This window comes from Furipterus horrens, unplaced genomic scaffold (genome assembly GCF_987537825.1).
Source record: "Furipterus horrens unplaced genomic scaffold, mFurHor1.1.pri manual_scaffold_2, whole genome shotgun sequence".
Lineage (NCBI taxonomy): Eukaryota > Metazoa > Chordata > Mammalia > Chiroptera > Furipteridae > Furipterus > Furipterus horrens.
In genome coordinates, this window is record NW_028327172.1 from 30,405,175 (window position 1) to 30,423,866 (window position 18,692).

At 42.2% G+C, this 18,692-nt stretch overlaps 1 protein-coding gene across 2 annotated transcripts in view; it reads right to left on the minus strand.

Annotated features, from left to right (window-relative positions):
* The window catches only part of NELL1 (neural EGFL like 1), a 755,205-nt gene that overhangs the window by 625,000 nt on the left and 111,513 nt on the right, over positions 1 to 18,692 (minus strand). For both annotated transcript variants that reach the window (XM_090263151.1, XM_090263150.1), the window contains one exon: positions 18,383 to 18,553. In XM_090263151.1, coding sequence (XP_090119277.1) covers positions 18,383 to 18,553 — 171 coding nt within the window. The remainder of the gene's footprint in view (positions 1 to 18,382; positions 18,554 to 18,692) is intronic.

Here is an 18,692-nt window from a genome sequence, read left to right on the forward strand (position 1 = left end):
CAACCACTGTGCATTTGAGAACCTCCTCCATACCCAAAGGCTATTTGAGTGCTGAGGTAAAGGGGCACAAGAGACATGAGATTCTTTTCTCTTAAATAACATTATAGTATGAGCAGAAAAAATGCAAATCAGAAGGAAAGTCTTGCACACTATACTCTCTAATACAGAATTACTGTGTTCCCTTCAAGCCGAGGTCTAAACATATAATCACAGTTTGAGGGCATCCAGAAACCATCAAGTTCAATCTCTTCATTTTGAATGATGCCCAGAAAAAGGGAAGTTCTTGCTAAAGGTCACAAAGTAGCAAAGCAAGAGCTAGAACCCAAGTCTTCTAATCTACTGGCTGGAATTAACTGAATTTTATTTCTTAATGTTTTCCTCCTACTATTATTAAGTAATATTTACTGAGTGCTTACTATGTGCCAAACATAAATCTATATATGGGTCCCCTGTCATATTTCAATTAAACCCATAATATACGGTCAATTATAATTTTTCTTTCAGAGAAGGAAAACTCTGACTCCAAAAAACCTCCGCTGCCTTGCGGCATACCTCTTCAGGGGAAAGGCTAAGGGAGTAAACCCCGACAGAAAATCCGGAGCCGGAGTCCCTAAGGCGGTTTGACGTTGTAGTCAACACCGGCAACTCCTGCGGCGCACCTGAACCCAAGCTGTATTGACTCCGTCTTTCCCTTGGACCCTTCAGCTGCGAAGAGAGGGGGGGTCTGCTGCATGGGCAACAGCAGACCCTCCATATTACCCTGCCCAGGCTCTGTAGCTTCAGCGTCATCGCACTTGATTCAACACGGGAGGAGACAGATACCATGTCACTCCCGAGTCGGACTGCACAACCATTCTCGGCGGTGCAGATGGACTCTTGGGAAGCTACACCATCGTCTCTCGAGACGGACGGCTGCCGATACGATACGATAATTTTTCTTTACTGAATAGAAAACTGTGTCCAATTAATTTAGGCAAAGGGAAACCACTGTTAAGTGGTGAGACAGATATGAATACAAGAGTCTGGCTCAAATCTAAAGCCTTACTCACAAGCCATGGTTCGTTCCACCTTCCTCATTTCCACTAAAAATAGATTCTCCCACATTCAAATCCTTTAACAGTTGATCTGTGTCTTTGCTTCTATTCGGGCCCTGAGCATTTCATGTGTTGGAATTGTGGGTTTACACCCATCTCTTCAATGCTGTGCAAACATTAGATGTCAGCTCCTTCAAGGCCCAGAATTTTCTCTCAGGACTACCACAGCCACTTAAGAGTATTCTTTCCCTCATTTGTTAATTCATTCATTCATTTAACAAATGCCCAAACAAGTATCCACTCCATGTCAGGTATCTGGCCAGGTGCTAGGGACACAGTTAAAATAAGACATGTTCCTCTTTACTGGAGGTCAGGATTATGGGTCAGGGAAGTCACACCATAATATTGTAAACAGGAAAATGATCAAGATAATTTCACAAGTACCTCTGAAGGGCATAAAAGTCATTCCCAATATAAATATAACTATCACCGCTGTTCTTTTTTAGCTATCAGTGTCAGATTACCGAGAACACAAATAATAATACTGACCTTTGCCAATACTGTACTCTCTGGAGAGCGAGAAACAAAAGCCAGGATTGGCCTTTTCATCTACGTCTTTCGGCATTATTTTGACAATTTCCTCTTTTCTGACCACATCATTATATTTAGCAAAGGTGTTATTAGAGAGTCTATCTCAGCTGAGGCTAATGTCACCTCTAAATAATGTGTCGGTAATTGGAGGGGATGGATCTCATCTGTATTCCGCATGAGCTGGACCTGTGGGCTGAGGTGAATGGAAGAGAAGTTCCTGCAGGCTTTTCTTTGAAGGATAATCTGCTGGGTCCTGCCCTCCTGTTGGATTTGCTTCTCATTAACTGTGCTGGATAAGTGGGTGAGGATCCAGAGCTCTGTGGGCTCTCCTCAAAGCTTCCATTTCCCAATTCCCACTTCGAGGTCCTGGTATATCACAGTGATATAACCCCTCCCCACGCACAGCACATACAGTTCACATGACACTTTTTTAAATATACATAATATTCTATTTTTTAAGTTTGTATTTATTGCTTTTAGAGAGAAAGCGAGAACATCAATTTGTTGATTCATTTATGGATACATTCATTGGTTATTTTTTGTATGTGCACTGCTGGGAGTTGAACCCACAACCTTGGAGTATCAGGATAATGCTCTAACCAACTGAGCTAACAGGCCAGGGCTCACATGCCATTCTTAACATTCTTCGTTTCTTTCTGGTGAGGTAGACAGAAGCAAGGATTACTGTCACCCCAGTTTTAATGATCAGAAACTCAAGATTCATGGAAGTTAAAGATTTGCCTAAGTACACACAAAAAGGAAATAGCAAAGCCCAAGACTGATTTGGGGTTTCTGACTTTGAACCTGTAGTGGTCTGGGCCGTAGGGGAAAACAGCCATCCCAGGCGTCTTCTGCCTTCTGAAAGTTCATGTCACACCACTTTGCTTTTAAAATGAAAGACCTCTATTATGGTAACAGCTCTTTTGTAAAAGTAAAAACCCTGTTTGGATTTCTTTTGGTTAAAAAATGTAGGACTTTTATAAAGGCAAAATGGTATAATGCAAACTTTTAGAAAGCAGGGGCTACTCTGCTTTTTGCCATTTTGGCTTATGAAAGTTTTCCTAAGCACTCTTTAGGTTTCAGAGAGCGGGGGACACATGTATACTGAGATTCAGTCATTTGAAAATACCCCCCCCACCCATATATGCAGTTTCGCTTTCCATGGTTTCATTTACCCACAGTCAACTGTAGTAAAAATATTAAGTGGAAAATTCTAGAAAGGAATAATTTATAAGTTTTAAACCACGCACTGTTCTGAGTAGCATGATAAAATCTCACTGCCCTGCTCCATCCCACCTGGGGTGTGAGTCATCTCGCTGTCCAGCACATGTATATACACGGCCCACCAGTTTGTCACTCGGCAGCCATCTCAGGTATCGGACTGGCAGTCGAGGTAGGGTAGTGCATGCTGCGTTCAAGTCACCCTTATCTGACTCAATAAAGGCCCCCAAGGGCAAGGGTAGTGATGCTGGCAATTCAGAGATGCCACAGAGAGGCCACCAAGTGCTTCCTTCTCAACTTGATAAGGAACGAAACAAAATGTATGCTGAGGTTGCTAAGCTCTGCATTAAGAATCAGTCTCTGTCCATGAAACTGTAAAACAAAATGAAACTTGTGCTAGTTTTGCTGTTGCACCTCAAACTATGGAAGTTGTGGCCACAGTATGTGGTAAGAGCTTAGTTAAGACAGAAAAAAAACATTAAATTTGTAGGTGGAAGACTAACAGAAAATGTGTTCCAGGCAACAGAAACATGTTGAGGCAGAAAGGATTGAGCCTGTACTAAGACTGCAGCAAGCAAATGAGGGACACCGTAAGCAAGGGCTGGTTACAATAAAATATTTTAAGTGAGAGAGAAAGACCACATTCCTATTACTTTTATACAGTATATTCTTATAATTGTTCTTACTTTGTTATTGGTTTTTTTAATCTCTTACTGTGTCTAATTTATACATTAAACTTTATCATAGGTATGCACATATAGGAAAAAACAGTATATATAGTGTTTGGTAATATTCACAGCTTCAGGCATCCACTTGGGGTCATGAAACATAACCCCATGGCTAAGGTAGAACTCCTGTAGTATATTAAAGAAATTATTTACAGAAGTATAGGCAGGGAGTCGATAAACCACAAGGAATGGTACACTGCTACAGAGTTTGTTTCTTTTAAAAAAAAAAAAAAGGATTAAGGAACCCTTTCCTTCGTATACCTAAAAAGGCAAGGAACCCAAAAAGAGCCACCTGTCAGGGCCTGTGGCTTCCAGTTAAGGGGCACAGCCAGCCCAAGGTGACCCCACAGAGAAGGAACCAGGGGAATAGAGACCCTCTCCTCCCACCCTTCAACCTCCTGCCCATTCTTCCTGCCGAAGAAATTCAGACAGAATCTAGAAGACAAAGGAGCCCCCAGCTACAACCCATGCAGGTCAGCTTGCTAGGACACAGAGCAGAGTGGAGAAGAGGGGAGAGAATACTGCTGGAGAAGCAAATGAAAGATACCCAGCCTGGACTGCAAGGTTTTCCACCAGCCGCTGTCTCCCCCTGGAGGGAAGATGGGAGCCCATAGCTAAGCACCCTCCCTTTTGAAGGAAGTGACATTTTGGTGAATCCCAGTGATTGTTCACCTTGCAAATATCAGGTCACCTTTTTCATGTGGCACTTAGCAAGGAAGAGCTTGAGGGCAAGGCTCAGTCACATAATTTACATGTTGAACATCTTCACGGATACTGTAAAGGTTGTATTCATTTTCTTCTCTGCTGCAATCTGCCTCCAGATTTCAGAATTTCTCCAAGTTGGACCTGCAGACGTCACATCCATTGCTGCGTGACTCTAATTCCAGGGGAGGTAAGTAGCACCCCCACCAAGCAGGCGGGAAGGCAGGCCTGGACAAAAGCTGCCATGGGGCACTGGCTCAGCTGGGCCTCCATGGCCCTTGGTGGGAAAGGCAGCTGTGTTTACAGGACATGTGAGGGGGCGGCAGCCCCAAGCAGTTGAGCAGGGGTCAGGTTTCCCAAAGTGAAAGCTGAACAAGAGCCACCCCTGCCAGTGGGGTTGACAGACACTGGAGGCAGGAGCCACGATAGTCTTTTCTCTGTTTGATCATAGTCTTGAAGATTCCCTGAGGGCAGGAACAGCCATGTATATAAATGACCCCTGACTAACCAGACACAGGTAGTGTCTCCTTGAATGTGTCCTCCTGTTCGCGTCAGCTTCACAGAAGAAGAACCATCACTATCAAATTCAAAGGCGGCAGCGTGGAGGTGTGTATTGGACACCAGGCACAGTGCTGAACTACTGGTATGCTGGTGACACAGTTCACAGCCTTCCCAAGAGCCATTGCCTCTTCTTCTTTGCTCAAAGTGCCTCAGTTTTGCTGCGGGAGCAATGTGCCAGCAGCGAGGAAGGAAGGATGCTTGGTCTAGGACAATCATGGGGACCCTTTGGTAGGGAAAAGCATGCCGAGCATGACAGGATGGAAGGATATCAGGGATGTGCTGGTCCCAGAGGACCTGTCTCAGCACTAACCCATCTCAAGCACTGCCTCAACTAAACTTCCTGCTTATGTGAACACTATATACCCTTGGAGTTTAAGCCACTGCTACTTGCAACCAGGAGTGTCCTATCAAATCCATGGGCATGATCACTTCTAACTGTAATCTCATGAGGGAAGCATCATTATTATCCCTATCTTAGGACTGAGGTTTAGAAAAGTAAAGTAACTTGCCAAGGGTCACAAAGCTAGTGGCAGAGTCAGATTTAAAACCCAGGGCCACCCAACTCCAAAAGCATGTGCACTTAGTCACTAAACTACATGTCCTCTCCTTGTGTGCACCTGAGGCCTCACTCTAGACAGCATCGGCTTCACTTCAGCCACACAAAATAAGACTTAGCATTGTGCCCCTGACCCTCCTCGCATACCCACTTCAATCTTATAACCCCCATCTCAGTATAGGCTAACTGGCATGGTTTCACTGAGCTACACAGCTGAGACAGGACATGCTGACCCAAGGGCAGGGCCTCCCTGCCCCATCCCTACAGTCACCACTGTGTGGGACTGGCCAGAGGCATGGATCACAGCCCAAAGCAGGAGGCTAGCAGCCTGCAGGTGAAGACTGCTCCACACACACCAAGGCACAGAGCTGCCCAGACTGTCCTACCAGAAACAAAGTAGCCCTCGCTCCTCCTGAATAGATTCCTGCTGCACCTCAATGGTGCATCAAGCTTTATTCTGTGAAATGAAAAAGCAAATTGAAGAACAATATTTTCAGGGCTGTCTCATTATTGAAAAAAATGTGTTTGCATATGCAAAGAAAAAGTCTAGAAAAGAAATAAAATTGTTAATGATGACTTCTGTGGAATGGAATTAAGGGCAGGGTGGTGCAGAGCGTATGGTTTTAAACAGCTTGCACCTTTTATATTTTTTATGTTCTTCAGTAGTTTTATTACATGTTATGTAATTTACATAGGAAATGCATTATAATAAGTTTTAGATATTCTATCATATAAAGCTAAAATCTATACTGCAAAAATGTTCACCCCAACCATCACATTGTTCCTTAGAATTCCTATCCTTATAACTTCCTGTATATGTTTTCTTTTTTCTTTTTATTTAATTTTGTGAATCAGGCAAGCACCTTTCATAATAAAAAGTAAAGAAAAAATATATCCATTGAGTTTCACAATAAGGTTTTAACAACACACCATGAGACACTCATGAAACCCTGCCAAAAAAGGCTTAATTTAACAGGCTTGAGGGGGGTCCCTTACTAAGGGCCTCAAATGCAGTTTTAAGAAACACACCCACAGAATTTTAGGATGATGATATATCTACCATACAAGCAAAACACGTGTGGTTAGCTGTGTTTGCTCTCCAGTGGAGGGGGCACATGCCCTTAATCCTCCCAGTGATGGGTTTATATTCCTATCCTCTCTGTAAATTACCTCCACTCCTTCATGCCTTCCAGAGCTCCCTCCAACATAGGACACATGTGGATTCAACATGAGAGCAAGGCATGGTTCACCTTGTGAGGTGAATCAAACCAGGAAATCACCAAAAGCCTTTTAAAAATTAACTGCCTTCATCGAAAAGAGAATAATCCTCAGAAGTTCAAAGCAGAAATGCTAGGATTACTTCACCGCTCCTTTAGCCTGATATACACAAAGCACACTGAAATTTACAACGCACTTTCCCATGTAGGTTCTCATTTGATCTTCACAATAACCCTGTACTAGTAGAATGGACAAAGATGATGCCCATTCTGTACAGATGAGGAGATCGAGGCAAAGAACAAGGAGACTGAACTAAGGGAATCATATAGAACAGGGGTCCCCAACCTCCCTCTTCCCAGTCCTTGGATGTCACTCCCACCACCTCCTGAGCTCTGTCTCCTGTCCCCCTCACCAATCCCAGTCCGTGGAAAAATTGTCTTCCATGAAACCAGTCCCTGGTGCAAAAGAGGTCGGGGATCGCTGATCTATAGAAGGCTGGGCTCATAGGCCAAAAGCCACAAATACAGTCCCCTAGATTAGAACTCTTCCATTCATTCATTCATTTTTTTTTTCTTTCTTTCTTTCTTTCTTTCTTTCTTTCTTTCTTTCTTTCTTTCATTCAGGTAATCACACATATGAATTAACTGCCTATTCTGTGACAACGCTGTGATATACTTACATGGTCATACAATGGTGAGCTCCCAGGATGCTTACAGCTCCTGGGAAAGGCAGATATCAATCAAAGTATCAAAAACTACTCTGAATAAAATGAACACTATTTTATCATGAAAATGTAAAACACAAGAGACTTCTTTCTTTTGCCCAGAAAATTAAGGATAAGTAAAAGTGAACTTGATAGTCTAGAACTGGTGTGTAAGAGATCCTGTGGCTTACATGAATATGATACACTTTTAAAACTAAGAGATCTTGAGATCAGAGGAGTGGGAAATCTAATGCAAACACACACACACACACACACACACACACACAGACAGACACACACCAGACTGCAAAATTTTTGTAAGCAATATGCAGTATTGTAACTTTAAGCCTAAAACTTCAAGAACATTAAATGAGCTTGTGTGTATGTGTGTGTTGGCATGGGAAAAAAATCTGGTGACCAGAATTGCAGTGTGAAGTCCTTAAGAGATCACACTGATCTCTAAGATCCATGAAAAATTGTCATCTGTGACAATTACTCAGAATTCAATGTGCTCACCGACTTCCTGTGCCTCACTCTTATTATTTCCTGCAGGCTCTCATTCATACCTAATTAGAGGTCAATAAAAGAGGCAATAATGACAAATGCCCCCGTAAATGGGGTGCCCTACCACCCAACCCTTTATTTCACCACCAGTAGTTTTGAATGTGAACATGTGATTGCAAAGTCATCTTAAAGAACAGAGGGAGTTTACCACCTTGAAACAGTCAATATTAGAATTTATACTGGAGCAATGTAAAACCACCCATGTAATGCTGGAGACTAGTGTAATGCATCTATTTCACATTTGAGGAAATAGCCGAATGGCTCATTTGCAGTCAGTCATAATTCAAGATTAGGTCCTTGGCCATTATACATCAGCACAGAGGCACATGCAAGGCATACCAATCATACGAGGATGATGGGTTGTTCAAAGGCCTGGCCCGATAATATCTTTGTGGTATTGAGGTCATGAACCTGTCTATCAACACTCAAGAGTCTAAGAAAAAAGGAGAGTCTTTAAATCTAAAAATAATACCACACAAGCCTTCTAGAGTCTAAAGACCAACAGTGGTTAGAATTGATAATGAGGTAAATTTTGATCCAACAGGGAAGTAGCCCTGCAAATTTCCCCTATCTCATAAAGTAATAATCAGACTTGGCTTTTGTTTCAGTGTGTAAATGTGATACCTTAGACCAGCGATCTTCAACCAATGTGCCGCAAGAACTTTTAAAACCTGCAACACCTGACTATTTAGTCAGGGGCACTGATCTCTTTTTCCATTAGATTGTAAAATTAAAAAATGACAACAGCCATCCAGTGTGAATGAATCAAAATTATACCTTTTTTTGTCAGATCAGCAAAACATATATTTTTTTGGTGTGCCACAGAATTTTAGTGATAAGTTTATACATGCTGTGAGATTTTTTTAAAGTTAAAAATCGCTGCCTTAGACGTTTTCCATGAGAAGTTAGAAGTGTTAACTTGTCACATAGGGTGTTAAAAAGCAGGAGGAGGAAGAAGAGAAGGAAAAAAGAAGGTGGAGGGACTGGTAGAGAATAAATTCCCTGAAGAAGAATAAGAAAGGGCCTCTGGTCTCTAGCTGCAGTCTGCCCCTGACTTACTGTGGACCTCTGGGCAAGTCACTTCTCAGCAACTTCCTAACTACACAATAGCCCACCTCAGAGGGCCATAGTAAAGATCAATTGAATATAGACATCATCTCTAACAAACTACAAAACACATAACCTCAACTCAGTAACAACTGAGCAAAAAAAGTCTGAGTTTCCCTGCAGGGTACTGGGCCTCTGAGGTTGAAATGTCAAAGAATTCAAAACATTTGTACCAAACATTCCCCAGCTCCTTCCTTGCTTCGGCTTCAAAGGCAGCATCAGACCTGGAGAGCAGGTATTATCAGCATACCAGGATGTATCACAGCCTGAAGCTGTTTACCTCCAGTGGAAATAAAATGCCATTCTGGGTAATATAGGCATTGGGAGTATCCCAAAGAAGCCAGCTGATGGCCCCAGCTCTTCCCTTGTTAAGTTCCTATGTGTGAAATTTGCTGTCAGAAAAGTGATACCCTCAGACTAATGGACATTAATGACTAGAAATGCAGCATGACATTCCCAGGGAAGAGACGGAGACAGCATTACACAAGCCCTTGGAGGGGAAAGGAAATTATTTCCACTCTAATTGCCCAGGAAAACCCTCAAGTGCAGGCCTAAATACATTAACCCGCTGGTTTAGTGGCTCTGGAACGCCTGCTGGGAGAAGCACTCACAAGAAGTTAAGGATGAACTGAGGGACAAAAGTCAACTGAATGTGGGGTCAGAGCAGGGGAAAGAATGCAGAGAAAACTTTCCTTCCAGGTTTCCCACCTCACACTCACTGCATCCCCTAAAAGAATAGTAGCGGAACAGGACAACTGTGTATCTGTTTCCTTGCGTCCAATTGCTCTGGCTGTGACTATTTATAATATCAATTTAATTAAAGTTTCCAGAAAGATAGATAAATTTCTTTATGGTAGCACAGAAAATCAATTATTTTCAATGACAAAAACTAGTGCATATTTGGAGTTCTTTTTTTTTTTTCCCAATTAAAAAATCCTCATGGCTCGTGCATTTTTTATTTCCCAATGTTCTTTTCTAACCAGTAAGGCATAATGGAACAGAGACGATCAATATATAAATATACATGTTTTAAAAATGAGCTCCATAACATGTATCGTTCTGGTTTGACTTTTTATTTCTCTCCTTGCTTTCCTTTTGAAAAGAAATAACCATGCATATCCATCAAAAAGGACAGAGTGAAATTGCAACAATAAAGATGCTAGCACCGATATTTTTTTCCTACCAGAAAACATTTATTTCTCTTGTAACCTATTTCTCTTCCATTCATCCTGTGTAGGCCCCCATCCATACAATACAATACAACTCAAAATGGGTCTGAAGGCCTGTAGATGAAATCACTAGGAGTTGGAAATGAAGTCTTATTTTCCTCTCCATTCTATTCTACCTCGATGTATGCAATAAAGTGCCTTCTTGTTAATCTGCTCATGGATTCAAGTAGCCAACAAACCCCCATATATAGGGAAGATTCTATTTTATTTCTTTTTAACCTTTCCATTTGCAACGTTGAAAGTCTGGGAGTACAGATTGAGGGGGTGAGATGCAGGCCACTCTCTCATCATATACTTCAATTCATCGTTCCACCTCCTACCTCTCTCTGCCACTGAGCCCACAGTTAACCAAAGGTATATTTAAACCCGCCAGGGAACAAGAGGAAAAGATAAAGGTTCTTGAAAAGGCAAATTTAAAAATAAGTCTTCTACTGATGTCATTAGAAGATAGGGCAAAGTTAAACTTGAAACCCACCTAATGAGGTTGGAATAAATAAGCCACATGGTCCACAGCATGGCAGAAGTGGGGGATGTGGGGTTCAGTAGAATGAGACACCCAACACAGTAATGTCTAGGCTGCCTTAACAATTAAGCAGCCACTCTCTACTTTGCCAAAGTATCTACAACTTTGAATGTATTACACTGGCCACCTAGATCTTTAGATTCATTCTCTCCCATTATTTAAGTGTCCACAGTTTGGCAGCAAAGTCTTCTCTCCCCTTCAGAGAATGTGTTGTTTTTCAATAGCACGACCATCCATCATCTGCTGGCTACATACACTGCTCTAACTTGTAGGTCATCACACTACCAAGGTCCCCATGGCCAAGGCAGCCTGCATGCCCCACCCTACCCAAAGCTGTCCACTGCCACATGTCTGAGGCAAAGAACACTGGAAGAAATAAAGAGCACAAGGTGGAAAGGACAAGACACCAACATCCCTTATCACCCAAAAATGCATATTTGGCATCCACTCCAGCAAGGAGGTTAGCAAGTGAGATACCAAGAGTGGCCATCTCTGGTAAGTAGTCTTTGCTCACCAGTACCATGCTGCACTATCTTCCCACGTATCAATTCAAATGATTCAAACCCCCTGCTGGTGTACTACAAAAGTGACAGAAAAGAGAGCGAACTGGGTTGCTCTCCATGGTCCTGAAGGCAAAAAGCAAAAACAAAAACACCTGTGCCCTCTATTTAAGCATCTCACTAAGCAAATTAGAGAGATGCCCAGGTCAGAGTTGGAGGGAGACATAAAAATCACCTAGTTCAAGCCCCTCATTGTATACCTAGAGAGCTAAGGCCCAGAGACAGTAAAAGACTTTCCCAGGGACATACAAATTTAACATTTTCTTTCAGCTCAAATTTTCTGCCAAGAACAGTTTTGTGCTAAAAGCTAGAATCTCAAAGTAGAGAAGCAAATCATATCTCTTTTATTTAGGAGATGCAGGAAATTATAACACTCAGTAAAACTTCACCTGGCTTTACATCCCCTCATAAAAGCTATGATAATTTTGGTTCATGAGTTCTGGAGGGGAAATTAAATTTCTGAACCTCCTTTCCCACAGGAATAAAAAGGGAAAGAAGCCAGGCCACATTCACAAGGCCCTGACAGGATCAACAAAAGATCTTATCATGTTGAAGGGGGTATTTTCTTCCCCACTCAGGTTCAGTTCCATATTTTTAGAGGGACCCTGTGGGCATAAAAACTGTGTCCCATTGGGCTGTACTACCCACCATGAAACTAAAAGACAAACTATTGGAGAACCTTGCCTAGGATTTGGCAGTCAGGATAAGGTCAGGGACATGACCAACTTCAAACCCTACACTGCACCATGGATCCACATTACACACCACGTCCCGGTCCATGGGACATCAGCCACTGTTTTTATACAGGTGAAAACTGGACTCAGTTGAATGCACTTGTAATATGATATTCTAACATATGTGATGGTATATGTCCATAGTACTTCATGATGCTATATGTTTATATAGGAGCTTGAAGTTTTCTGAAGATTTTACCAATGGTTGCTATATTCCTACAATAACCATATGGTTAGAAAAGTTACTATCACTCCCATTTTACAGATGCAAGCACAGTTCCTGGCCTGAATGAATGAATGAATGAATGATCTTCAATAAAAAGCTAAGACATAGATTCCTTGATTTCTGATTACTACATGTAGATCCCACTTTATAAATGGCAAAATCAAGAGAAGTGTCCAATATTCATTTCAGTCCAGGCTACATCAGAGCTCATATGCCTGGTCACATAGAGATGAAATCTTGGTTCCCTTTCCTCCCCTCTCACACTTCCTCCTCTGCCTCTTCCTGCAGGCTTTCCCTCACTGCCAACTTGACACTCCTCACCCATACACACTCTTCTCTCACCGATACCATGACTGGCTTTGTCCCGATTCTCATGTGACTGGTACAGAAGCAAACCACACAGTGGCAAAACTGTTAAGCTGCAGAAATCATCATGCATTCTCGCCTGAGATGATAAGAAATTAAGAGGCTATTCCACACTCCCAGAAGCTCTCTCTTCTGTGGTCTCCCAGACTTGATTGTCCCTACCAGGACTCCAGCAACCCATCACGTATTCCCTTAGGACATCTCTTACATGGTTGTCTTGTACCGTCACTCAGATTCACACATGGGTATGTCTAATCTTCCTAACTCACTTGTCACCTCTTCCTGGACAGAGGATCAGGAACTGCTCATTTAGTTGGACATGAGGCATATACTGGCATCTCAATTTAATTTTAGTTAATTTTTATGATGAGTTTTGTGCCTGTGTTACTGTTTATGAAGTGAATAATATATCAGTGGGGGGGGGGGATTGAGAGTCTTGGCCTGGCTCTTTTGGAAGCTATAAACTTTGATAGTCATTTCTTAATTTCCCTCTCCTCTAAGTTAAAATGTTTGTGTGAAGTTGATGCATATATATATATATATATATATATATATATATATATATATATATATCTTAACTACTTTTAGGAATGTGAAATCTAATATGATGATGTTTTTAAATACTTTAAGAGCTCTCTGGAAAGGAAGATGCCATATCACCATATCTCATTTTTAAAACCTAGAGATATAAACAGATGCTCACATTGAGAAGTTACTCTGAAATATTAGACAGAAACCTTGAATTACTGACATGCTCAGTGATTTGCAATAAGTTTATTTTTCTGATTCTGCATGCTCTTCAAGATCAGTTGTATGCAAAAATTGAATGTGCTCTGCAGTGAATAAACAGCATGTGTTAAATGTAAAATCTAAATGTTTATTGTCTAGACTATAATCATTGAGTTAACCTCTTGTCAGCGTGACTATCAAACTGCAGAAGTATGTGTGCATATACAAGCATGCTGTGCACACTTGCACAGTCTTGAAAAACTGGGGCAAGAGTTTGGGTCTCTGTTGCAATGTGATCATGTAAGAGAATTTTCTCCAGCAGCGAGGCAAGAGGAGGTTGGCTCAGAGTGAGGACACCTGCATATTGCAAAATGTGCTGGACAAAGGCTAGATGAATGTGCCACTTGACTAGAAACACCTGTGAGTCCATCCCCTATCTGTCAAGAAGCTCAGCTCCACTGTCACCTGAAGACCAAGAGGCTGAGAGTGACTATTTGTAGTTCTTTCCATTGCTCAGCTGTTATTACAAGTTGTCGAATCAGCCTGCTCACACGGTTCAGTCCACGCTCTTTCTGAATCCAGGAACCAGAGCCAATCACTGTGGGGGCCCCGGTGACTTCAGAATTTACAATGACTAAATGAATAAGCCAGGAGCTTCCTGACGGCATGGATTCATTGTACCCTCCACAGCCTGGAAGAGATAGTATGTCCAATACAGTACTTGAAGGGTTGATGAATAATTAAGAGTTATCCAAAAAAAGGAAGGAAAGTTCTTTTGTGGTGAATGAGAAAGGGTACCTTGGCACTGAATCCCACATGTCAGTGACTTCTGGGTGTTGAGTGATGGGGACAGGCTTCAGGGTGAGCTGGCAGTGGAGAGAGAGGGAGACGCCGAGGAAGGTGCATTCAGACTTCACTCTGGGCTTTATTGGCAACTATTAATATAAAGGCAGCTCAAGAAAAACCCAAGGCAGTCTGGCCACCCAACTACATGACTCCTTTCATGTTTCTAACTTGAGGTAAGCTGCTACCCACACTTTGGGGGCTTCTAACTAAGCCCAGCTAAACAGCTGAAGCAGAAAGAAAGGTTTAAGTCTCAGTAGCAAGCAGAGAGTATTAAACTGCCGATGAAAATAGCAGTCACTTTCCTTTGACAATTGTGTAATCAGGTCTGAAAAGGCGCTGCTTCTCAATTCTAACTTCAAAAGGGTAGAAAATCCTGCCACACTTAAGAGTTCCTCAGACCAATGGAATGGCCTGGGAAATCTTCTCTTCCTGCTTGTAAATGTTTTTATAGCCCCTGCGCCTTCTGCAGCATCTCTCCCCTGGGAAGACTCCCTGGTGTGGTTGCAACTCTGTGCTGGGAAGTGTACATGAACTACACAGGTGGTGTGGAGAGGTGGAGAGGCTAAGGTTTGGGAGTTAGATCCCAGCTCAAAGTTTTGGCTCTATGCTTATTACATTATGTGATTAAGACCAAGTTACTTATCTTCTCTGAACCTTTCTGATTCCAAATCTAAGTCTAATAAATTGTCCCTACATGGATAGCCTAAGGAATATCATGCCTAGCACATTACCTGGCCTGCAATAGGGACAATAAATGTACGTCCCTTCACACACACACCCCAGAGCCAATGCACTGGGGTTCCATTAATAAGATTCAACATCTGCCCTGGCTGGTGTGGCTCAATGGATTAAGTGCCGGCCTGCAAACCAAAAGGTCACCAGTTCCATTCCCAGTCAGTGCACATGCCTGGGTTGTGGGCAAGGTCCTCAGTTGGGAGTGTGCAAGAGGCAACCACACACTGGTGTTTCGCTCCCTCTTTTTCTCCTTCCCTTCCCCTCTCTGTAAAAAATAAATAAAGTCTAAAAATAATAATACTAAGATTCAACATCTCAGCAAACAATTCCAATGATCAGTAATATAAAACATGTAGGAGGAAAATACTAGAAAGGAGCACATTGCTCACACTATACCAGGCTCTTGCCTTCCCTCAGTTCCAAGTCCAGGGCCAATGGTCCCCACTGTTGGGCTGAACAGTCTAGTAGCTAGAGCAAACACTCATGAGTCGGACTTGGGTTCAAATCCCAGCACTGCCACTTATTAGCCACAGGATGGCATATGTTTAATGCAACCTAAGTCCCATCACTTTAAAATGAGAAAAATAACAGCATTGAATGTGGGATGAATGAATTATGTAAAATGCTTAATTAGCCCTTTGCCTAGCACAGTCAATCTTCATAAATGTTATCTATCATATCACCATTGATCATCCAACCAGCAGAACTCTTGTGGGTGATGAGTTGAGAAAAATAAAATAATATAATTCTAAAGGTAAAAGGCTTCACAACATAAGAATCTCATGATGGGAGTCAATGCATAACTTACAGAGTAAAAAGCCAGCTGTTGTGAAATTCCTTCTCTTGGGAGGGTGGCCTGGATAAGAAGTAGCAGATCAGCACCTTGCTAAGTAAACCAGAGCTTCCACCACCCTAAAATCTGCTAGTGCTGGCCAGGAAGAAAGTTATGAAGAAGGTGAGTTTGTTCGGTGCATTACCCTCTCCTTAATCTTTTCCTTCTCCTTACTGGAGGTCTGCTTCAGGTACTTAGTCTTCCAGGGTCCTCCAATTATTTCTTGCAGCCCAAGCTTCTCCCCCTCTAGCTAAACCAGTGGTTTTGAAGTGCCAGTCCATACACCCAGTCTAGACTACTTGCATAAAAACTATAATGGAGAGTCTGCTAAAAATATACCTCCTCAGGATCTGATCCAGTACATCTGATGGGGCCTGGTTACCCATATATTTTCTTATAAGTTTCCCAGCAAATCTGATGTGCAGTCAGGTTTGGGAACTATGTTTCTAGACTTTTCCTACACCAGAATCAAAATTTACCTCTCCTGTTGCCCAGGCCTTTCTTTCTCCTGACCTACCTAAAAAACTCATTAGTATTTGGGTCCATGAATCATCAACTGGCAACACCTTTATATTTTCCATCCAAGATCTAACACAAAAAAACAACATGTTATGCTGTGAACCAAAGTGTGTAAAATTTCTAAAGAAGGGAAGGAATATTCAGAATTTCTTTATCAATATGGTTGACCCTAGAGAATATTATGAATTCCAGCTCTCCCATCCTCTCCCCTACTTTCCAGATAGAGATGTCGATGTAGTCAAGAAGGATATGGAGTGGACAAAAGTTGGGAGACAAAGAGGCACCACAGAGGTGCAGAATCAACAATCATAATAACTACCACCACCATTGAGCACCAACCACCCTAAGCACTTCCCATGGATTATAGCACTTAATGTTCTCATCCATGCGTATATATTAGTATTATTATTCCCAGCTTACACATTAAAAAACTGAAATGCAAAGAAAATTAACTTGCCCAAATTAACACAGCGAAAAGTGGCTGAGGATGGGAGAAGATCTCACAGGGACCAGAGAATTTGTGAAGTCATAAAACATTAAATTAGCAAAGACATATCCTTTCTCCTCTTTTTCTCTTCTCCAGACAAAAAAGCATTGAGGGGGGGAAAGTTGAAACTTTTGGATGCAGGAAGCAAAAAATTGCATAGCAATAAAAGAGCAGTGCCTCCTTCCTCTGCTTTCCCATTGGGGAGCATATGGTTGGTGGCTGAGGGAGCAAGAGTGCTACCTGAAAGCCTTAAATTCTAGAGAACTAAAGGAGGCATAACTTAAAGAGGCAATCAGTTCGTGAAGGATAAAATACATGAAGACAGCAGCTTGAGGCTGGCTTTATTTCAGCTGCCAAGCCCAGGACTGCAGGGTAGAAAGCCAGTGGTTTCTATGGATACTCTGTCCATGCACACATATTATATCTGGACAATTCTTCAGAAACCCAGAAATTACATTAAATAGAAGACATCAAAATGGACCATGACTCACTTCAACATGGCAGAACCTCCCTTAAGACTGACACTAGTTTCTGTTCTTTGCCCATCCAGGTCCTCTTCCAAAAGAGACTACAGAGCTAGGGTGGTGAGCACATTAAATATCTCATCAACAGAAATGTAGTCTGGAGCTGATTGACCTTGGATTATCCTTCCTTCTCTCAGGTTCCAGAAGGGAGGCTGTCCCCAACATGCCTGTTCTTTATTCTGGACCCAAGGGAGCAAGTCCTGTGGCTGAACAGTCATTTTCACTTTGATGTTAATGTTAATGAGAACAAACAATTCATGGACAGTGCTTGCAATGCAAAAATTTCTCTGTAATAGGACTCAGATCACTTCCCATAGGATTTTCAATGGGTTGTGGTGAGATCAAAATATGCCCCTTGACCACCATTACCCAGCTGTCCAGATACAAATGATCCAACTGAGACTGAGAGTCTCCTTTTTTCAGCTGGCAGTAAACCTGACTCCAACGACAGACTTGGGGACCAGTATCGCCTTCACGCCCCAACCCACCACCTCCTGTGAAACTCCTCAGACCTCACAAATAGCCCTGTCAACCTCCAACAAGCTAAAAGGCTCATTCCTCCACAGAGAATGGATGGTATCAATTCCAAAAGATTCAAAATCAGCCTCTTAAAAGTCTCCATTTGGAAAAGATATTTAAGTCACGCTGTGCCTGTTGAAGTGAAATAGAATTAGATGCTTCAGTAGCACGAGTTTCTTGGATTCATTCTAAGGTAGACTGGCTTATTCGCTTCCAAGTGCAATGAACTGAACAACAATATATCATAGTTAACTCTGACCACAGCTCCGTGGAATTTCAGACAGTGCCTGGAGTGCACTGGGGGGCACTTAATATTCCCCAGTCTCCAATCAACCTTTTGTACATTTGTTCATAATCACAGGATACTGTTTCATCCTAATGAATTGTTTTCTTAGCGTTTTACAGTTGGTCATTTCAACACACTTAGTGGCCCATTAGGTAGGTTAAATTACAATTAGAGTCTCTGGATTTTGTTTCCCAGCAAGGCTTAGAGGGGCCTGATTTCTCCCCCTTCCCAGTGACTCGATTTCAAGGGCAGATCACAAAAGATCCAAAGGCAAAGACATACCTGTTGCAGTCGACGTGAAGGAGGAGGTGAGAGGCGCTGACTGACAGAGCGACCTTGTGCCACTGTCCATCTGCCATCCGGTATGGAAGTGCCTCCGTTCTGGGCTTCCCGTTATGTATATAATGATACCGAATCTCATCCCTCAGACCACTGCTCTCCAGTTCAAAATAGCTGCATGGGAAGCAACAAAGATTTGTTTTCTTCTCCTGTACATTACAGGCATCATCAGTCCTCGCTACTTAGCAGCTTACCACTAGGTTTCTCAGAATCTAAACTTACTGAAACACAGCACAAAGGGCCACAACCCAAA